Here is a 23,130-nt window from a genome sequence, read left to right on the forward strand (position 1 = left end):
TTCTGGCCTCCCATTGAACAAGCACACATTAGATTACTGGCGTATATTCAAGAAAGACACCCTTACACATGAAATAAAAGAAGTAATCTCAATGTGCATGTGAGTGACATTATTGCTTTCATGAACATCATGGCATTGATGGAATTATTTATTTCCTGGCCCTGCAAGCAATAGCAGGCAAGATGAAGACTCAAGTCTCATTTTGTGTCTTTGGATCATCACTAGAGAATGACCACTGTGGGCTCTTAGCAGTCTGTATGATCTTGAGAATTAGAGTGTTTACTATAGTGAATGGAGGCTATTTCATGACCTTGGGTAAAAAAATATTTTTTGATGTTCAAGGGTTGCTTGAACTGTGATTCCTAAGTGGGGTACTCCTGGCAAGTATGTCTATTTTATCCATCCTATAAGTAATTAAATTCCTTTGTTGGTGTGCTTTAATTATATTGGTAGAAAATGGATACATTGAAACACAGGCTTTTGTCTCATCCCTCAACTTTGAGATTTCCTATCAACCCTATTTGGGGTTTCTGTGCTTGAATCTACCTGGGCCCTGCTCCTACCCTGAAGTCCTGTTTTTTTCCTTTGGGTCAAAAGATTGGAATGTACAGAGCAAATTTAAAGCATCAATGTCATGGAAAAGGCAGTCAGGGAAATACTGGGTATGCAAGTAAGTGAGTAAGGGCGCCCAAAATCTGAGTATGTTCTTAATATGCAGTGAAATCCTAAAATGCAACAGGTTTATTCCAGAGAGCAAGGCCTATATGTTAAAGCTTTACCATTTATTTATTTATTTGCATTTACTTTTGTTTGTATTTTGCATGCTTGTTTGTATATATGTTTGTTTTTTTCTAAACAGGGTTTCTTTGGATAGTATATCCCGAAGTTCTCTGTACCAAGTGAGCCTCAATTTAGTGATCTTCTTGCCTCTGCCCCAGCATTTCAGGGATTAAAAATTGCCTGCCATTAGCATTTGGGAGGTAGAGGGAGGCGGATCTCCAAAGTGAACTCCAGGACAGCCAGGGCTACGCAGAGAAAGCCTGCCACAATGTCTGGCATATTTGTTTGGTTTGAGTCAGGGACTCACCATGTAGCCTTTAATGCCTCTGAATTCACAGAAGTCTGCCTTCCTTAAACCTGCTGGCAGTAGGGCTTTCGCCTGACCTTTTCTAAAATGTTTAGATATTTTAGGTGCGGCTAGTGTATAGTTCGCCAATCAGGGACGATAGTATAAAAGGAACAGCCCAATCAGGAGCACGGATAGTCTGTGCGCGACCCGGAAGTCTTTTTTTTTTTTTTTTTTTTTTTAAACGCTTTGCTTAGTCTGGGGGTGCTTGTGAGGATTTGTTTTAGGCGATAGTGTGTTCTGCTGACTACAGTTCTCTTTGGGAGGACACCAGGGTACATCGGAAGTACGATATGGTAAGTGTCCCTTGGCTCCTGGAATCTTGGGTGGCGGGTTTGGGACAGTAGCTCCTTTGCGGCGCCAGTACCTGGAGTTTCCCTTGGTGCTGAGCAGTCCACTGGAAGGTAGAGTCTGGCCCAGCAATGCCTATTGCTTTCACTTGAAAGTGTGCACCCCACAGGGAGCCTTAAGCCCCGATTTTCCCCACTCTCCCCACTTTTCTGTCCTGGTGAAGCTGCTTCCCCGCAATCCTCAGCACTCTTGGGTGACTCCTTGCCATGAACTGTGCTACACAGATTTTGCAGCGCTGGCGGGTTGGTGATGCTGTGTCCAGGACATGGGTGATCTTTAAAGTTTCCCTTCTCCTGTGCTTCCGCTTTGAGTGATTGATTTTTTTTTTCCCGTTATCACCTTGGAGTTTTTTCCTCTCTCCACTCACTTCTTCCATCTGGTCGCTCTTAGCTTGTTTCCCATGCCTCCTTCTATTAAAGAAGTTTCCCACAGTCGGCAGTGGTGCACGCCTTTAATCCCAGCACTCAGGAGGCAGATCCAGGTGGATCTCTGTGAGTTCAAGGCCAGCCTAGTCTACAGCGCGAGATCCAGGACAGGCACCAAAGTTACACAGAGAAACCCTGTCTCGAACCCTTCCCACCCCCCCAAAAAAAAGTTTCCTACAAAACTGCGTGTCCCTTAACAACTCATCCCGTATAGTGTTTGCATTTTTCTTCCATTTTTAAAAAATGATAATGTGTGAGAATTTTTAATTGTTCTCCTGACTGCAGTTGGCCAAAATTATCAGTCTGAAGAAAGATAGAAACTTCAATCTGCTTCACTTTTGGTTTGCAGTGACCCTTTTAGAGTCCCAAACTGGGATTTTGAAAAGTTTCCACAACTTTGCAGAAAAGGCCAGTGAAACCGGCTAAGAGCTTCGCGGAATTGGCGTTGTATTTTTGTTGCTGGGGTAGTTTTGCTGTAAGCTGCTTTAAACAGAAGGGATTGGGAGTGTCAGTTTTGTAGCAGGCAATTTCCACATTTTCAGGCCTTGGGAAAAAGTAATACTTCATCTTTTTCTTTTTGCCTCTAGACAGTTGGTTTATGTAGGTAGTATAATTTCTGACCGTTTGGGAACCTTCAGAGCGTTCATGAGGGAAAGACAAGTGTGCTTTCTAGTGGAGAAAGTGTTCTTTATTTGAATGTTGACTTGAGTGTGGAGCACATTTATAATATATTTGTTATGCTTCAGTGTATAGTTATTTTGATATTCACTTAATTGTTAATTTATAATTTGTTATTTTTTCTTTTTTGGGACAGGGTTTCTCCTTCACCTCCTGGCTTTAGGTATTCATTTGTTTTGTTTTGTTTTTGGCACAGGGTTTCTCTTTGTAGCCCTGGATCTCCTAGTGTTGACCAGTCTAACCTTGAACTCAGAGGTCACCCTCCTCTGCCTCATGCATTCTGGGATTAAAGTCTTGCATCACCATGCCTGACTTTGTGGGCTTTGGTTACCTGACTCAATGTAATTACATTTTCACTTACACCATTTGCTGGAAATTTCATTTCAGTTTTCTTCATTGCTGAGTGGAAATCATTGTGTTTATGTGCTGCATCTCCATCATGTGGACATCAGCTGATGGAGATCCAGGCTGATTCTTTTTCTAGCTATTGGGACTAGAGCAGCAATGACCATGTGTGTGCATGTATGCGTTATAGTGTTTGGAGTGTTTTCATTATATTCAGAGAAGTTTATACCTTGGTGAAACAGTATTTCTGTTTCCTGCTATTGAGGCAAGCACACACTGATTTGCTTATTAATTCCAGCAGTTTAAACTCTCACCAACAGTGAGTCAGTATTCATTTTTGTACGTACACATCTTCAATAGGGTTGGAGCTCTTCAGGCTTGCAGAACTTTTTACCTGCCCTAGCCCTGTGGACAGCTTTAGCCTCTGTGATTCCTAAAATGTAAAGATTGAGAAAATAACTGAGTCCTGTGATTTCAGACTCCCTCAAGTAATTAATATCCTTAAAATATACCCCCAAATATTATGCTTCTTCAAAATAATTGCTAATAGTTTCCACTAAATATGTCATATTTCTAATTAACAAATTGAGTCTCAAGCTTATTTAAAATCATTCACTGTCAAGGTGTAGCCAAGTATTATACCAGCTAAATAATATTTTAACTAAAAAACATTAGAAAATGGATGAGTTGAAACATAAGGTGTGAAGACGCCTCAGATGAGTTTACCTTATTCCAGACTCTTGTGTTTACACAGTTGACACAGCAGGCCCCCTTCTGTCCTGTGTCTGCACAGACCTAGGGATTCCTTCTACCCCAACTGTATTGGTTTTGGCCTCGGGATCTCCAGTCAGGAATATCCAGGCCTTGAGTTTCTTTCATCAGGGATGCTGTTAATTCGCTTCATCCAATGTCCAGTGAGGTGGATGGATATTCAGAAACCACACCATTGCCACTGGGTTTGAATCCAGTGTAGATGCTGAATTGTGTTACGTTGGACCTGTACCACATTGTGTTCTGCTGATTTTAGGCTTATAGGGAGGGCACCCTGATCCTTTAGAAGTAGGAAAGGGTGAGTTTGTCCAAGGCTTCTGGAATTGTAGGTTGCATGTTTGTGCCATTGCTGAGGCTGTGGAGCTGAGGCCTGGGTGTTCCCCTGGCCATGTGTAGAATGTGCCCTGGACCCTTACACTAGCTCTGATCTTCCCAAAGCACTGGGATTGTGTGCAAAGCAGGCAGCTGTGCACAAGGCCTCCCGCCCTGTGCTGCCAGGTTGGTGACATTGAGTCCAGTCTGGTGTGAAGGGACCTGGGCGGTGTCCCTTAGGGTGTGTCTGTGCTGCGTTCGGTTCTTCCTGTCATCACATTTATGATTTTACACTTTCCTTAGTACTGAACAGTAAGCCAGGCCTGACGTGAGTTCAACACAGGCTTTGTCATTAAGCTGCATCCCCCAGCTCCCAACTCCTTATCATTCGTGCGTGCGTGCGTGCGTGCGTGCGTGTGAGTGTGTGTGTGTCCTTTTAAAAATGATGATGATAAGAGGACTGGATGTTCCCTTTGTAAGAGTGGGTCAAAATTCCCAGTCTCAGAGGAAGAGAACTTTTTAATTTTTTTCTTCACTGCCTGTTTCTGAGGCAAAAATTGGCATTTTTAAAGCACTCTCCCAGGCTTGCCCTTTGAGAGCTCTATGAAGGGGGTCCTAGGCTTGGGATTGGATTGTTCTTTCTTTGTTTTGCTCTAGGCTGCTTCTCCAAATATAAGAAATTGCATGAAGGAGTACTTAATCAGTCTTTTTTGTTTTTTGGATTAACTTCTTTGTAGAAAAAATATTAATAATTTCAGTAGTGTTAGAATTTAGGTTGCAGAATGAAGAGACAAAAGGCTGGAAAGAGACCAGAGTCTGACCTTAACAGACAACACCGGTCATTAGCACAGACAGCAAATGACACTGACTTTTCTGCTGTACAGTGGGATCAAGCTGCCTGGGGCCCTTATAGGGAGGGCCCTGGAAGAGGCTTGGGAATGAGGAAGTTGATGCAGCTTCCTGGGCTGTGTGCTGCTGTGTAGTGTAGCAGGAATCTTAAAAGTTCTTATTAATAAAATCAAACCCGGGGCCAGTTATTGGGGTGAAATGCTGGATGGTCAGAGAGACAGAACAAGTCACAGCTAACCTCATCTGGCCAACTTCTCAGCTGATCTTGTTTCCTCAGACTGGAAGCCTCTCTGTCCTCATATCCGAATGGCTCTCAGCTGAACTGTGCTCCAAAGCCTGAAAGCTTAACCAGCCAAATGCTTAACCAGCTAAATGCTTCTAGTTTCTGGTCTTCACGCCTTATATATCTTTCTGTTTTTTCCATCACTCCCTGGGATTAAAGACTCACTTCTTGGGATTAAAGGCGTGTGTCACCAAGCCTGGCTGTTTCCAATGTGGCCTTGAACTCACAGAGATCCAGAGGGATTTCTATCTCTGGAATGCTAGGATTAAAGGTGTGAGTGCCACCATTTTCTAGCCTTTGTATCTAGTGGCTGTTCTGTCTCTGACCCCAGATAAGTTTATTAGGGTGCACAATATTTTGGGGAATACAATACCACCACAATGTAGTCTCTCCTTCCTGAAGTTATTTGCCCAGGTTGTCTCAGCAGACATTCCTCTTCTGAAATTAAAATAACTCTTAAAGAAGGAATATTAAGCAAAACCTAGCTTATCACAACAAAGTTGTTATACAACAAAGCATACAAATTGTCATTACAGATTTCAGTTTAAATGTCAGATACTCATGAGTGCACGTGCTAGCTAGAGTGTGAGCACGTGGGTGCGTATGTGCATGCATGTGTTTGTGTGTGTGTTTTGTGTACACTGGTTAGAGGACAGTGACTGGACATTAGAATATGAGACCAAAGTTTATTTCCTCTACAGGAAAAGGAACTCCGTATTAGAGATGGTGTGTAACAGTCATGAGTCCATTATTGAAGGTTTGCAAAATCTTAGGTGTTGCTGATCATAATGGCTCATGGTTGAAATCCCAGCACTTGTATGACCGATGAGTAAAGAAATGAGGAACTGTTTCCAGAATAACATAGATTAAGCTAGTGATAGAAAAAATGAAAGTATTGAGACAGCTCCTATTTGTTTAAATAATTTACTTCTACCCCACTGAATCTAATTAGTGCAGCCCTCATTTACAGTGTGCATGGGGTCATACACTGTGAGGGGTGAATCTACCAGTGGCCACATTTCTAAAGAAAAGTGACTCTCCCTCCCCTAGAAGCAGCAACCGAAACTAGGATTTCAGTAAGGGCTGGTGCCTTAAAGTACACCTCAGTCCATTTTGGGACCAGCTTCTTCACTAGTGGTAATGGGTGGTAATATCTGCTTGTTCAGAGCTTGGTGGGTTTGTGGTTATGATGGTCTACATACAAAGTGCATAGCTTGGCCTACACAGAGACTTCTATGCCCATCAGGGCTTCATGGTGGTGTTCTCTTTTTCTCCCACAAAAATTATTTTTAAGTACCTTACAAAGTGGTGTTTCATAAGGCTTTAAAATACATGGTTAGCTTTCTTTCTTTTCTTTTTTTTTAAAAAAGATTTATCTATCTATCTATCTAGATAGATATCTATTATGTTCACAGTGTTCTGCCTGCATATTTGGTGAATGCCAGAAGAGGGCGCCAGATCTCATTACAGATGGTTGTGAGCCACCATGTGGTTGCTGAGAATTGAACTCAGGCCCTCTGGAAGAGCAGCTAGTGCTCTTAACCTCTGAGCCACCTCTCCAGGCCCATGTATAGCTTCCTTTAACCCACTTCCTTACCCTCCTTTCCTCTACACTCTATCCTCATCCCTGTTTAAGCCTTCAGCCTCCTTGTTCATTCAGATCACACATGGACTACTATCCCCACTGACGATATGCATATGTGTTTATCTTGTCGTGCAATGTCATAGGTTCCCAGGTAACTTCTTCGTGCACACTTCATTTCACTTCAGCCTTCTGGACTCTCCTCTACCCATCTCTGTCACTCCACCACCTGTTTCAAAGCTCTGTCTCTAGTATTCCCCTCTCTCTTTTGATTTTACCTATATTCACCCTCCCCATACATCCTCCCATTCAATAATAGCCTGTTTCTAGCTCTTTATTCTCATGTACTCATTGCCAAAACCATTTGAAACTAGGAATGCCATGTGACAAAGGCCATTCACTATTTCTCTTTTTTGGCCACAGGGGACCCCACTTGGAATTTTCTCTAGTTTCCTCCCTTTTTCTGAGAGTATTATGATTTCATGTTTTTACAGAAGAATAATATAACATTGTACACATATACCAAATTTTCACTATCCATTTGTAAGTTGATGGGTAACTAGGTTGATTGTATTTCATAGCTGTTGTCAATCGAGCTGCAATGAACATGGATATGCAAGTATCTCTACTATGATAGAGTTCTCTGCATATATGCCCAGCAGCTGTGTAGCTGTCATATGATAAATCTGAGTTTTAAAAAAAAATAATTGTTTTTATTGTATTGGTGTTTTACCTTCATGTATGTCAGTGTGTGCCTCTTGCGTGTAGAGTTCTTGAAGGCCAGAAGTGAATGTTGGATCCCCTAGAACTGGAGTCAGAGATGGCTGTGAGATACCACGTGAGTGCTGGGAATAGAACCTGGGACCTGGGAAGAGTAGCTAGCCTGTGCATTTAACTGTTGAGCCATCTCTTCAGGATCATTTCTAGTTTTTGGAGAGACCTACTGACTGGTTTCCCTTAAATTTGCTTTACATTTATTACTTTACATTCCCATCAACAATTTAAGAAGGTTCCCTGTGACCCTGATCCATGCCACTATTTGTTGTTCTTTGTATTCCCCTTGAAGGCCATTTTGACTAGGGAGAGAGAGAATCTTCATGTAGATTTAAGCTACAGACTAGTGAAACTAGGATCTTACCTCTCATTTTGCACAAAAGTCACCTCCAAATTGTTCAGTGTCCTCACCATGCAATGTTGTACTCAGAAACTGCTAGATCTCTAGGTTTACTAGAATTTACAAGCACAGATACAGAATTTCTAAATAGGACTTCCGTAGCTCAGTAAATAAGACAAGTCAGGCAAACGGACTTCATGAAACTGAAAAGCTTCTGGACAACAAAGGAAAGAGAACCGCGTGGAGAGGCAGCCCACAGGAGGGGAGGAAATCTATGCCAGGTATACATCTGACAGAAGATGTATAACATTGAAAATAAAACAACTAAATATCAGTCACTCAACTCAGTTTTAAAAAATGGACCACATAGAATAGTTCTAGAGAGAGTGGACAGCCTTGTCTTGTTACTGATTTTTGTGGAACTGATTCGTCTTGGTGTTTCTTTCATTTAGGTTGTTGTTGCCCATGGGGCTTACTATAAACTGCATTATTATGTTGAGCATGTCCTTTGAATCTCCATTCTCTCCTGGATTTTTATCATGAAGAGTTGTTGAATTTTGTCAAAGGGTTTTCTTGCATCCCTTTTCATTTCTAATTGTGTTAATTTGGTTCTTTTCTGTGCTCTTTAGTTAATTTGGATAAGGGTCTGTCAATCTCATTTTTCCAACAAACCAACTCTATTTCATTGATTCTTTGTATTGTTTTTTGTTGATTTCAGTCCTGAGTTTGATTACATATTATCTTCTACTTGTTTTGAGTGTGATTTCTTCTTGGTGTTCCAGGTGTACTGTTAAGTTACTCTTTTGAGATCTGTCCAATTTTTTTGTGGAGGCAATTTGTATTATGAACGTGGACCTTAGAAATGCCATCATTGAGCTCCATAAGTTTGGGTATGTTGTATTATTCTTATTCATGCAATTCTAGAAAGTCTTTCATTCCTGGATTTATGTCTTGATCTATCTTTTTTTTAAATGTAAATTGTATAATTTTATTCATATACTTGTTTATTATGTAGACAGTTGTTTACATTCCATGAAGTTAAGATTTCTGTCATTAATATTCAACTTCAATTCATGTTGCTCAGATAGAATGTAGGGTATTATTTCAATTTTCTTGTTTCTCTGCAGACTTGCTCTGTGCCCAAATATGTAGTCATTTTGCAGAAAGTTCCATTATGTGTCATGAGCCACAAGGATATGAAATAGAAAGTCCAGCTGTATATAAGGTATACTTTGACCGGTCAAGGGTCTGTCAAATGGAAAGCTACTTATCACAGAATAATTGGTGTTACACAGCTTTAATATTCATCTGCGTCTTGCTATGAATTCCTTGTGCTCATAATTATCCCAGAATGTGTATATGTGTGTGAACCTCCCTCTTGGGCGTATATGCTCAAAGTACTTGGATAAACTCAGGTAGGCAGAACTTTCTGGCTCTGAGCTCCCAACTTCCTTTTTTAGCATTTGAATTGGGTATCTGCCTTTTGCAAATATTTCCTTTTAGCCATATCCAAAGATAGGGCCAGCCCCAAACAAAGCATTAAAAGACAAGGGAGGAACAGAAAGGCTACCAGACCACTTGCTAGGCGCCTGAAGCCCTAAACTAGGTAAAATGTCCTTTCGGAGACAGCCTGGCTCCCAGGCCAGGTGCCTGGTCTCCTAGGTGTGTAGCTTTGTAGCTCCGTTTCTTGTGCAAATCAAGTTCAGATCTTCCACTGCCCCAGAGCAACTTCTTAGATTAAAGGGGTTCCCTCTCACCTGGTGCTTCAAGCTGTGATGCAAATTGACTGGCTATTAGTTACACCCCCCCACTCCCCCGTCAGAAAACTGGTAGCCAAGAAAAATAGTGGCAGTTTTATTTTTAGTGATTTACAGATTTCCTTACCCTATCACCTGTGAGTTTGTAGTTTGAGCACACTTGTGGGAGACCCGTAATGTTTTCACCTAACCACAGTAAGGATATATTCCTAGCACATAAATTCCTTCTCTGACTTATTCCAGCTCCTCTCTAACTTTTCCTTTATTCTCTTCCCCTTTTTGGGTTGCAAATGAAGTTGTCAGGAAGCTTCTGGTGGGGGCCTTCCAATTCTTATGTTGTATTGTCAACATGAAGGTGTTGCTGTCTTGGAAAAGATATAGATGAGTCTCGATAGAAGCAGGCAGAGAATTTTGGACAGAATGATGGTGACTGTTGAATAAATGAGTTGAATAAAAGAGCTCCGTGTATCTAGATTCATTCCCACCCGCTGGTAGTGTCACTTCTGGGCCCCCTGGGATACTATAATATTAAGGCTGGACCTATAATATTATACAAAAATTATGTGTAGAATAGAAGGTATATTCTTTTGTATTTGAGTGAAATATTCAGTAAGTGTCTGTTTAGTTCATTTATTTTATACCATGAGTTAGTGCCAACATTTCTCTACTTGCTTTGTCTAGATGACCTGTGTATTGGTGAGAGTGGAATAGTGAAGTCTTCCACTGTTACTGTGTGAGGGTTAATATGTCATTTAAGCTGTAGTAGTGGGTTGTCGTTGTTGTTTTTCCCCACAAACTTGGATGCCCTTGTGTTTGGGAAATAGATGTTGAGAATAGAAATGTCATTTTGGTAGATTTTCCTTTGATTATATAGTGTTCTTCTTTATCTCCTCTGATCAGTCCGAGTTTGAAATCTAGTATTTTGTCACATATTAAAGTAGCTACACCAGCTTGCTTCTTGGGTTCATTTGCTTGGAGTAATTTGTTCCATGACTTTACCTGGAGGTAATGTCTATCCTTGATGTTAAGATGTGTTTCCTGGAAGCAGCAGGCAGGTATACCATGTTTGCACATCCATTCTGTTAGTTTGTGTGTTTTTATTGGGGAATTGAGACCACTGATATTGGATGTTATCAGATAACGGTGTTTCTTAATTATTTTAAATTTGTTTTTGTTGTTGTTTTGGTATTGGTAGTGGGGTGAGTGTGTGTGTGTGTGTGTGTGTGTGTGTGTGTGTGTGTGTGTGTGTATGTGTATTCCCCAACTTTGATTTACTGGTTTGGGATGATTTATTTCCTATCTTTTCTTGGGTGTGGTTAACTTGTTTAGGTTACAGTTCTTGAGTACCATGATAGGGCAGGATTTTCAGATTTATCTTGATTAAAGTTGATTTTAGCTGGTTGTGGTGGCGCGCACCGGTAGGATTTGCTGAAGGAGGCAGAGGCAGGAGGATCTTGAAAAAGCCGGGCAGTGGTGGCGCATGCCTTTAATCCCAGCACTCGGGAGGCAGAGGCAGGCGGATCTCTGTGAGTTTGAGGCCAGCCTGGGCTACCAAGTGAGTTCCAGGAAAGGCGCAAAGCTACACAGAGAAACCCTGTCTCGAAAAACCAAAAAAAAAAAAAAAAAAAAAGTTGATTTTATCCTGGAATTTCTTAATTTTTCTATCTAATGTGATTCAAAAATTTTGCTGGGTATACTAGTCTGGCATGGCATTTTTGGTCTCTTGGAGTCTGTAGAACATCTGTCCTATCCCTCTTGCTGTTAGAGTCTCCATTGAGAAGTCAGGTGTTACTCTAATGGTTTTGCTCTTATATGTTATTTGGTCATTTTCCTTTGGAGCTGTTAAAATTCTTACTTTGTTCTGTACTTTTAGTGTTTTGACTATTATGTGCTGAGGATATTTTCTTTTGTGGTCCAGTTTATTTGGTGTTTTGTATGCATCTTATACTTTGGTGGGCATCTATTTTCAAGGCATCTATTTCTTCTCTGAGTGTCTTGAAAATATTTCTGTGCTTTCGACCTGGGATTCTTTTCCTCCTCCATTCATTCTCATTATTCTTAGATTGGTCTTTTCATACTGTCCCAGATTTCAATGATGTTTTGTGCCAGGAGTGTTTTAGAGTCAACATTCCTTTGACCTAGGCATCCATTTCTTCTATCATGTCTTCAATGGCCAAGATTCTCTCTTTCAGATCTTGTATTCTCTTGGTGAGGCTTGCCTCTAGGTAAGGTTTGAGTGCCTAAAATTTTCATTTCCAGATTTTATTTTGTTCCAGTTTTTTTAAAATTGATTCTACTTTCATGTCTTGAATGTTTTATTCATTTTCTTCCACTGTTTGTTTGGTTTTGTAGATTTCTTTAAGGCCTTCGTTCATTTCTCCTTTAGGAACCTTTCTCATGTTCATCAGGACTGTGAACTTTTTATGAATGTAAAGTGTTTTTACTTGTGCTTCAACTATGTTGCCCGACTCAGGGCCTGCTGTGGGGGGCAGGCTCTGCTGTAGTGGGGATATCCTGTCCTGGCTGTTACTGGTTGTGTTTTTACATTGGAGTCCAGGCGTCACGGTTTGGGAAGATTGTAATTTAGGTGTTGATATCTGGTATTATATTTGTTGTGGGGGTGTGTTGTCCTTGATTTCTCTTACCTTCTTTGGTTCTTTTTTTTTTAAATTTAATTTAATTTTATTTTACAATACAATTCAGTTCTACATATCAACCATGGATTCCCTTGTTCTCCCCTCTCCCTCCCCCCTCCCCTCCCCCCACCCCCCACCCCCCACTTCCCCCTCCTCCAGGGCAAGGCCTCCCCCCCCCAGGACTGAGATCGACCTGGTAGACTCAGTCCAGGCAGGTCCAGTCCCTTCCTCCCAGGCTGAGCCAAGTGTCCCTGCATAAGCCCCAGGTTCCAAACAGCCAGCTCATGCAATGAGCACAGGACCCGGTCCCACTGCCTGGATGCCTCCCAAACTGATCAAGCCAATCAACTGTCTCACCCACTCAGAGGGCCTGATCCAGTTGGGGGCCCCTCAGCCTTTGGTTCATAGTTCATGTGTTTGCCTTCTCTGGTTCTTAGCAGAGTGGTTTTTATGTTTTCCCTGGTATAACAGGCTTCAGGATCTTGTTAAGTGTAGCCACTGTGGGTTCCAGGTAGAAAGTGTTTCTAAGTGTTGTAATTTGGCACCCCTGCCAACCTATGGTGGCTGTGGCAGCTGAGGTGGCAGCAGTGGCAGCAGCTTGAGCAATCACCCTCACTGCCAGGGGTGGCACATTTCTGCTGTCCTGTTGCTACAAGGTGCTTGTCAGTTTTGTAGTGACCCATGCCTTAAAGTCCCTGACCACCACAGATCGTTTCTGTGTCTTCTTCCTTCTCTCTGTCTGCTAGTCCCACTGTCTGTCTGTCTCTTTCATGTCCCCACTCTAGATTTTCACTTTCCCTCATCCCCCAGTAAACCTCTTGTATTAAATCTCTTGTGTGGTGTGATCTCTAGTGTCTCACCTTGGTCAGGCCTGACAAAGGTATCCTTTTCTACTTCTTTATCATTACACTAAGTATTGAGAGTTGAAACTTATGAATAGAGAAGTCCTAGAGGTGGGTGGCTGAGGGAGTCCACAGGAGGGAGGAAAGCAGGGTGTGTTTTCTACTAGGATCTGCTACATTTCCTCAGAAATTGCAGATAGTGAGGACAGGGAGCAGCAGAAAGTCTGCTGCCGAGCTGGGGATGAGAATCGGGATGGACTTGGAGGAATGAAGGCAGAGGTGAAGATCTGCATGTAGCCTATTGGCTTCACTGGTCAAAATAGGATGTAGGAATACCTGGTTGTGTGGGGCCTGGGATAAAGTAATGAGTGGACCAAAAGAAGTTTGAAGGGGTATATCTGTGTGGTCCACTGCAGAAGGGGTCAGAGAGGAAGAAAAGGCCACAGAAGGTAGTTTGCTACAGATATTGGCATAAAAATTAGGGATTTGTTATGGGTAGCCAACCTACTTCTTTGACTGAATTGGCCATGTGATTAGAATGTGCAGAGCCAACTGAAGACAGTATCATTCCAAAATTTTGGAAATGGCAGATGGGAAATACTGAGTAGCCATGAATGGCTTTGGATTCTCAGAAGACCACCTCCCTCAAGTGTGCTGGCAATAAGGGTTTGCACCAGAACTTCCCTAATGTGTTTTATTAGTTTTATTAACAGAGGACGCAGAGTGAGAACAGTTTGCCATTCATAGACCTTATTATGAAAAGGAATAAACTGTCCAGTGAGGATCGTGGATCGTCCTAGGGTGCTGGACATGCTGCCTCTTTAGGCTTTGTGGTAGAGGAGAGCAATGTCAAGTCCAGCTTGGGTGACTGTTCAGAGGGCAGCAGGCTTCTTTGTGAGGAAGAAACATAACAGTGAGTGTACCCTGGGCCCTTGGATTCCTGGATGGCAAGGTTGGGCCACTAACTACTTGGGAGATAGGCAGAGCCCCTATCTGAAGGTTCTCCTGCTGCTATGGGGCCCAATGTAAGGTGAAATCTGGAACAGCCATGGCCATCTCCACTGCACCTGAAGTGTGCATCCAGCAGGCATCCTTTTTCCCTTAGTTCTGCACTGTTCTGTTCTGGGAAAGCTGCTTCTTTGTAATCCCCAGCCCTCTCGGGTGAGTCCTTGCCATGAACCCTCACCTACACAGATCTTTGCAGCACTGGCGGGTTGGTGATGCTGCGTCCACACTGTGCTGGGTGCGGATGTGGGTGGTCTGTGCAGTTTCCCTTCTCGGCTTGTGCTTGTGTTTGTGCTGATTAAGATTGTTCCCTCTCATCACCTTTGATTTCCTTCCTGTCTTGCCCTTCCCCTCCCTGATCTGGTCGGCCTCTGAATTGAACTCTGTGCCTCCTGGTGTTAGAGAAGTTTCCACAGAGCAGCAGTGCCTTAACACCTTCTCCAATTTTCTTTCTCTTTTCTTTCTTTCTTTCTTTCTTTCTTTCTTTCTTTCTTTCTTTCTTTCTTTCTTTCTTTCTTTCTTTCTTTCTTTCTTTCTTTCTTTCTTTCTCTCTTTCTTTCTTTCTTTCTTTCTTTCTTCCTTTCTTCCTTTCTTCCTTTCTTCCTTTCTTCCTTTCTTCCTTTCTTTTTTTAAGGGATAATGTAAAACAGTGTTTTCTTTTTCTCCTGCATGCAGTTAGTCAAAGGTACCATTCTGAAGACAGAAATTCAAATTTGTTTCACTTTTTATTTGTTTGCAGTGATCTTTTTCAAGGCCAAAATTGGAGTTCTAGAAAGTATTTCTGACTTGGGTGAATGTGCAGAAGGCCAGCACGGCTGACAAAGACCTTCATGGCGTTGGCATTGTATTTTTGTTGCTGTTGCTTGTTTTGCTTTAGCTTTTTTAAGCAGAAGGAATTGGGAGTGTGAATTTTGTAACCAGAAATTTCCAGGATTGCAGTCTTTGGGAAAAAAAATACTAACTTTTTTTACCCTTTACCCTTCAGGTAGTGGATGGTATCAGGCTTGGCTTTCTTCTGAGAGATCTTAATTTTGTAAAGTATCAATTTCCACAGAAGATGTCTGTTTTTCACAATTCTACACATGTCACCTTGTTGCTCTGAGTATGGGTGTTTTCATGTATTGCTAATTCTGCCAGATCACAAATAAGACACTATTACAACTTTTGAGCCAAATTTGAAGCAAGCTTTAATTAAATGCTGCCCAGGTGGATGGACTCTGGTCCGGTCCATTCCCAGGTTCCCAGAAAATGGCAACAAGTCACATTTTGCAGAGGCTCATCAAGGCAAACCCATAAGGCCACATATTCCCCACCAGGTCCAATCAGGGTCATGCATATTTCCTGAAATACTTCCTGCCTACTTTTCTCCTGCCTACATGTGCATATCCAGTATAGTTGAGTCGAAGGAACTTGTTTAGGGGAGCAAAAAAAAAAACATGGTTTGTTTACTTACATAAACAGTAGCCACAGCATTTCAGGAAGTGTATGTCCTTAGGCAAGGGGCTTACAGGTTAGAGGGATTTTTGTTTTATGGATCCTTTAGGCCTGGTAATTAAAATGTAAAACATAGCTTCAGCTCTCACAGGATCTTGGTCAGGGAAATGTTGGCTTTCACATCCCAGTGAAGAAGACGGATGTCTTAACCTAATGGCTGCTGCTGTCATAGGATATGACATGTTGGATAACATGTCCAGCCAACAAGCCAAGTGTTGCTAAAATTCTTTCCCCTGGGCAGATGTAAGGCAATCCTTCCCAAGACCCAGACAGCAAACTGAGGCAGGATTCTGCCACAGTGCATCCTGGGGAAACCATGGGTTGATTGGGTTCCTTAAAGCGCATATGATAAAGATTGTTTATAGGAGTTTGGCCACTCACTCAGCAGGGATGAGTTTCCCAGTAGCTGCAGAAAGAGTGCCCCACCCCAGCCCTTGTCCCCTCCATTCTCCCCTGCCCCCATGTACCTTATCCCCTTTCCAGATCTCACCGCTGGATCCTCAGGTGAGAGTCTTGTGACTTCCTCCATCCCTCCATGTGGGATTGTAAATGGTCAACAAGCCCAGCTGTGATAAGGAATTCTCCAAGATGGAGGTTGCTTATCTGGGAAGACATTCTGTCACATCATGACTAAGATAAGTCAAAACGGTCTGTCATATGAAGAGCATCTGTGATGGTCATGTTTTGAGACCTAATTTGATAGACTTGAAGAAAGTATTGGTGAATTTTACTGTTTATTTTTGTTAAAATCTTAATGTGAATAAGGGATGGAGCGATGGATCAGCAGTTAAGAGCACAGACTTCTCTTCCAGAGTACGGAATTTGATTCCCAGCATTCACATGATAACTCACGACAGTCTGGGACTCCACTTGCAGGGAATGCAATGCCTTCTGGATGGCACCAAGTGTGAAAAAAATTCATACACATGAAATGAAATCAATTAATATTAATTTGCAGTTATGTTAGGAATATCATGAAAGCAGAAGCAGGCATGGTGAAGTCTCAGGGTTAATCATTTAGTGTCTCTGCGTCATCACTAGAGAGTGACCATTGTGGGCTCTTTGTTATCAGACTGTGAGATCCTGAGATTTGGGAATGTTTACTCTAGTGGATGGAGGGTTTCCTCATGGCCTTATGCAAAGAAAACCTTTTCTGAATTCAGGGACTGCTTTTCATACCTGTGAGCCCTAAGTGGAGTATTTCTGCCATGTATGTCTATTTTATCTATCCATTGAGTAATTGTATTCCTTGTTGTTGTGTTTTAAGTATATTGGCAGAAAATGGACACATTGAAACATGAAGTGAGAGAATGTCATGGGCTTCTAACTCATTCCTAATGTTTCAGGTTTCCTATCAAGCCCTGTGTGGTTCCTGTGCTTGAATCTACTTGGAGCCTGCTCCTACCCTGAATTCTGTTTTATTTTGTTTTGCTTTGCTTAGCAAAGAATATTCCCCTGAGCACCTGTTTGGGTGACTATGTGGTCTGCTGACTGCAGGAGTCTTCAGGAGGACATCTAGACACATCAGATGCACAAAATGGTAAGTATGCCTCGGGCTCCTGGAATCCCGGGTGGCAGGTGAATGAAAAATAAGAGAGGACATGACTACACCCATGTATGGTGGAGGAGAAGGTTCATTGTAAATATGAGAGAGAGACAGCACGGCCAGGGCCTCTGGAGTGGTCCGCAATGACCTGGGCCATGGTAGAAGAGAAAGGGTAGGAAGAGCAGGAGACAAAGAGAAGAGAAGGAGGAGAAAGGGGGACCAGGTGGCCAAGAGGCAAAGTGTCTGGGCCTTATAGACTCAGAGAAGCTGGCGAATGCCATGGACTGGACCATCGGGGCTACCATGACCGTAGGAGAACCAGGGCTTGGGTTCAGTGACTGACAGACAGACAACACACTCAGAAGTGGTTTGAATCTGCTGCAATTCACTTCATAACTGAAAATATTCCTGAACCTTGATACTGGAAACTACTCTTCTCTTCCCGTTTCCATACTTGTTTTTTCCTATTGTATCCACCACTTTATTTGTACATCACATACATTCTACTATCCCTGTAACACTCCTACCTACCCACAGATTTCATGAAACCTTTCTTCTCCTTGTTTTCTATGAACACTCAGTCCTGTTTTGATACAGATGGGTAAGAGATCAGAGATAGAATCCATATATATGAGAAACAGACTGCATTGGACTTTGTGTGCTTGGGTTACATGGCTCAGAAGGAAATATTTTTTGACTCTAACAGAGTTAAACTACATACAGTGAGAACAATTATCAGGTAAGCATTACATTCACGATATCCAGTCCATTTTTATTTGGCAACTTTGGAGAAAGTACTCTATTATTTATCCTATCTTGATGAGTCCAAAGTTTTGTGCCTAAATCACTTTTTAGTATAACTTACATTATAGACCTAAAAATATCTTTTTATACCTTAAAACATTTTCTTGATAAACACTTAAGCTTTTACATCTCTCAACCTTTATAAACTTTACATCTCCTTTGTGAGTTTCTTTTCTGAAATTAGTGACAAGGAAAACTGTAAAACTACAACTGTCTAATCTTCAACCACATCTGTGACCTGGGAAGGATAAAAGGTTACCTGAGTAAACAGGATGTGGAGAGCAAGCAGCTTCCAAAACTAGAAATGACAGAAGCAGCTGGCTGCTTGGACAGTCATGCAAGGTTCCCCTGCAACGTTGGGGCATCCATCCCAGCCTACACTATCTACAGACTGTTCTGTGAAGCAGGAATTTTGAAGGACTGTCCTATCTTGTTTTTGCAAAGTTTGCCAGTAGACTTCATTGTGACTTGCTTGTCCAATTAGACAGTATGCTGTCAGTAACTGAGGCAAGAAGAGTTTCTTGCCCAGTGGCTAGCTTTGCCACATTGAAAGCAAACTCTATATAGAGTTTCTTTGATGCCCATCATCTTCTCTGAAGTATATTGGTGCTGCCAGGATCAGATGTATCTCACTGTCATGAAAAGCCTCATGTTATTAAAACAGTTTAAATTCCATATTCTCTAGTCCTGTGAAGTGTTTGAAGACCACCTATATAAAATATATCGTTTAATCTTAAAAAACATACCTAGTGACTACAAGTTTGATTGTTATAGATAACTAACTACTGACTTGCATTTCTTAGTTATCCTAAATAGTTATCCTAAATAGTTTGTAATAATAGCTTTCAAGGACTAGAACTTTACATTACATTTTTAAATGAGCTGCATAGGTACAATACCTTAAACAAGAGTAGAAATATATATATACAATATGTTATAACAAAAGAATCCTAAATTTGTATCAATATACAAAAACCCATACCAGTGTAAAGTATTTGAGACTAGTAGCTGGTTTTTAGTTTAAAAGTAGATTCTGTAATCTCCCCTTTCATCCTATCATTCCTATATCCCCTCCCCTATTTTTTTTCACTAGATAGTAAAGGATAGAGGAAAGAAAAAGAAAGAAATCCCTTAATTTAACCTTTTTTGTTTAGTTTCCTCACTGACTATAACCAATAACAAATTGCAACTAATCTCCCTAAATAAAGACAAATATCCATAATCCACCGAATGACCAAAAACCACCTATCCTATCTCTTGGGAATGTAAGCATTGTGTTCTTAAAATTACTTCCTGTTGCCTGGGGGCAATGGCATCTTTAGAGGACCCTGAGAAATTTGGGATGATGGTTAAGTCCTGGGAGAGCTAGCTGTATCATTTTATGTCCAGTCTGTGTGTATTGGGAATTTGCACTTAAGTGAAGTCCTGGCTGCAGTAGTCTGTGAGGCGGGACCATCTCAGCTAGCTGCTTTGAAGTTCTTCTGGATGCAGATTTTTGAGGAAACTGCAACAGAGGCTTTTTGTGAGACTGTATCACCTGGGCTACTTGTCTTGTCATATAAACTTTTAAATGTAACATACGTATCTGCATTAACACAAGCGTGGACTGTGTGGTGTGCACAAGTCAGCTAAAGTTAATTTTCTAATCTATGTTTGAGCAGGTAAAAGACATCTGTCAACTTTTAAGTCTGTTTGGACTGTTTAATAAAACTGTGATAGAAATCGCCTTCCAGTCCTCATGAAAGGATGGCATAGAATAATAAGTTATTAAGACTCTATAGCTAACAAATTTATCATGTCTCATCTAGTGTCAGAGCTGTTCACATGTCAGGGGATCAGCATATACATCACCTGTCTGGTAGTTTTTTTTTGGTTTCTTACTTCGTTTCTGCAGCCAAGATTTTCAGGAGGTCTCCCCCAGTCAAATCTGATCTTTATTAATCCCATAACTTCTCTCTTCCTTTGGAAACAAAAGCATAACATCTCCTCCAACACAACAAATTTCCTACTTCCATTTTGAAGTCAAGACATCCTTAAAATATATATAGGCTTGTTTAACTCAGCAGTTGTTTTTTTTTTTTTTTTCCCCAAAATCCAATGTCTCTCAGTAGCTGTTGTTTTTTGTTCACTAGCATTCAAAAAAGTTAATAAAGCATTATATAGGGCCCAAACATCCTGTGTTATATTTCTCATCCTTATGTGGCTTATTCTTTTTATATTACTTTACTTTCTCTTTAAATACTTCCTTTTATTATTTTCAAGCTATTTATTTATTTACTTATTTATTTTTTCTTACTCTGCCCATTTTCTTTCCTTTCTTCAGTACTTAAACACATTTTCAAGGATAATGTGCCTATTCAGAGGTTTTCTTCAGTCTGGACTTGGTTTTCTACATGTCTGCAGTATGAGCTAAGCCTTGAAAGGCTAGGCCACCCATCATGACCCAACAGGAAGGGACAGCCACATGCAGTAAGCATTTACAAGACAGCCAGAGAGACTTCGGTGTGTATTCACTGTGGCTGCGGAAAGTGCTGCTTTGCTCTTCTGTGAGAGCCAAGCCTCTTGCCTAGCCACCCTGGCTCTGGGAAGTTACTGAGCCCATGCTGCAGCAAGTGCTTCTACCTAGTCTCTCGCCGACCAGCATGCCAGCTGTTCACAGGCCCTACGCAAGAGCTCAACTGCACAGCACGGCCTCTTAAATGAGCTGCGTCTCTGTACACAGTGAGCATTTGACTGCCTGAGAGACACTGGTTGCTAGGAAGCTGTATCCGGCTCTGTGTCCAGACCTTTTTTCAGCTTTCTCAGGCCCTATGTTTAGATATACATGCCTCCTCGCTGGACACCAAATGTAGCTGGTCTTTCTTTGGACTGCCAGCTCCCGAGTAATGACATGTAGACTTCTTATTAATTATGAAGGCTTGACCTTAGCTTAGCCTTATTCCCAATTAGCTCTTAAAACTTAAATTAACCTGTTTATATTAATTAATTGACATTCTGCCTTGTGACTCATTACTTCTTCCCAGTACCATATGTCTGACTTCCTCTGCATCTGGCTGGCAAATCTCCTATGCCTCAGATTCTTCCCAGTGTTCCTATCTCTGCCCAGAAGTCCTGCTTATCCTCTCCTGCCTAGTTGTTGGCATTCTGCTCTTTCTTAACCCAATCAGAAGGTGCAGTAGGCATACAAGGAAGGACAGAGACATATCTTTATACACCATGATCAAATATCCTGCACCATGTGCCACATCTCCATTATCCAGGCATCACCTGATGGGCAGTCAGGCTGATTCTTTCTCTAATTATTGGGACTAGAGCAGCAATGATCATCAGTGTGTATGTATCTATTATAGTGTACCGACTCTTTTCATGATATGCAGAGAAATGTATGGCTTGGTGAAATAGTAATTCTATTTTCTGCTTTTGAGGCAAGCTCACACTGATTTGCTTAATTGCAGCAATTCAAATTAACACCAATACTGAGTAAGAATTCAAGCTTTTCACCTGCTTACCTGCATGCCAACCCTGCAGAGATCTAATTTAGTCTTTTCTTATTTAAAGTATAAGTGTTACAGCTCTGAGCAACAAGGCTTCCCCAATGGGAGTGTTACAGTTCTAATGGGGGACATGTTTCCCCATGGCAAGTGTTACAGCTCTGAAGGGAAAGGGATCCTAAGTCAGGAGCCAGGGAATACCACAAAGTCACACCTCACAACAAACCACAGAACAGATTTATTTCAAGACCCAGTAGGATGGCTGCCTCTGCTTAGGTGAGAAGCAGCAGAGAACTGAGCAAAAGACAGGGTTTATATAGCATTTCTTGGGGGTGAAACTTTCGAAGGTGAAGATTTCCAGGGTGGGAATTCGTGGGTTTTTAAGCCCAGATTTTGGGCTTTTTCTCTGTAGAGCAGAGCTTGGCCACCTGGTAAGGGCTGAGTCTGGTCTTTATGGCAGTTAGAGTGTTCTGTGGGCAGAGCCTGGCCTTTGGAGGTCCTTAGGTGTGGGGCCTGGCTACTTACATGCCTCAAGTAGCTTATGAAAAGGCCAAGAAACTATTTAATATGTTTATTATTGGGAATTTTCTCTCTATAAGTGATGTATTTTATCTAACCCTTACACCCCAGCACACCTTTATTTTATGTGCTTTTGTTTTATAACCCACTGAGTTCAGTTAGTGTTATCTCAATGTGTGTGGCCATCCAGAGGGTGTGTGTGGGCAACCTACTAGTGGTGACATTTCTGAGGAAAAATGACTCTCCATCTCCACAAATGCATCAGTTGTCTATACCTTCTTAGCTAGGAGTTGCCTTCTTGAGAACCAATCCCATTCTACCCAAAAATTTGACTGTCATGATCCAAAATGTTTGTGGGATTTTACTTTTTTGTTTGTGGTTTTTCAATTAAAGGTTTCTCTGTGTAGCTTTGGTGCCTGTCCTGGAGCTTGCTCTGTAGGCTAGGCTGGCCTCGAACTCACCGAGATCCACCTGGTTCTGCCTCCTGAGTGCTGGGATTAAAGGCGTGTGCCACCACCGCCTGACCGGGATTTTATAGTTTTATACATGCATTGTAGAATATTTTTTGGGGAAAATTTGTTTCCTTCTCAATAAGAATACTCTTTTTTTCCATTGTGTCTTTATTCATTGACCTTCTATAAACCTACAATGTTCATGTTTAACATAGACAATTATTATTCATGTAACCGATGTAGGATTAAGTCAATAAGAAATCAGTTGTTTCCAACTGATGTTGGTCTAATTGACACAGGAAGAAAACGAAAGTGAAAGGGAGAAGGAAAAAAACTAAACACTTCTCATGAATTTGGTGTGGCTGGAGACTTAGGCCAGAGAACTTGTTTTAAATTGAAACAGAGGAGTCCTACATTGTTTGATAGGCAGAGTCACTTATTTGTAGAGACCCACAGAGGTTTCCTAGTGAGAACTTACTCAGGGTCCGAGAATCTGAGCTTGCTTTACCCAGCAGGGCTGCATAAGGGGATGATTTGACCATGGGCGTAGCTTGGCTGTGCGGTGTGCTTCGATCCAGCAAGGGGGAGGTCTTTTGCCCCACTTCTTGGCATTGTTATAGAAAGCCCTTTTGAAGAGGTGGAGGGACTGTTGGGCTTTGATCCGGGTCCTCCCGAAGCTATCCTGTGATTCTGTTTTTCTCCTCTTCTCTATCTTTATATGTAAAAGCTTCTTAACCCTCTCTCCTCC

At 41.6% G+C, this 23,130-nt stretch overlaps 1 protein-coding gene across 2 annotated transcripts in view; it reads left to right on the forward strand.

Annotated features, from left to right (window-relative positions):
* Positions 1-1,304: 1,304 nt before the first annotated feature.
* LOC114680841 (zinc finger protein 345-like) overlaps positions 1,305-23,130 on the forward strand; it is a 49,384-nt gene continuing 27,558 nt past the window's right edge. For both annotated transcript variants that reach the window (XM_037197923.1, XM_028854009.2), the window contains exons 1-2: positions 1,305-1,422; positions 17,012-17,110. In XM_037197923.1, the coding sequence (XP_037053818.1) occupies positions 17,099-17,110 (12 nt within the window). In that variant the 5' untranslated portion in view covers positions 1,305-1,422; positions 17,012-17,098. The remainder of the gene's footprint in view (positions 1,423-17,011; positions 17,111-23,130) is intronic.

This window comes from Peromyscus leucopus, chromosome 22 (genome assembly GCF_004664715.2).
Source record: "Peromyscus leucopus breed LL Stock chromosome 22, UCI_PerLeu_2.1, whole genome shotgun sequence".
NCBI lineage: Eukaryota > Metazoa > Chordata > Mammalia > Rodentia > Cricetidae > Peromyscus > Peromyscus leucopus.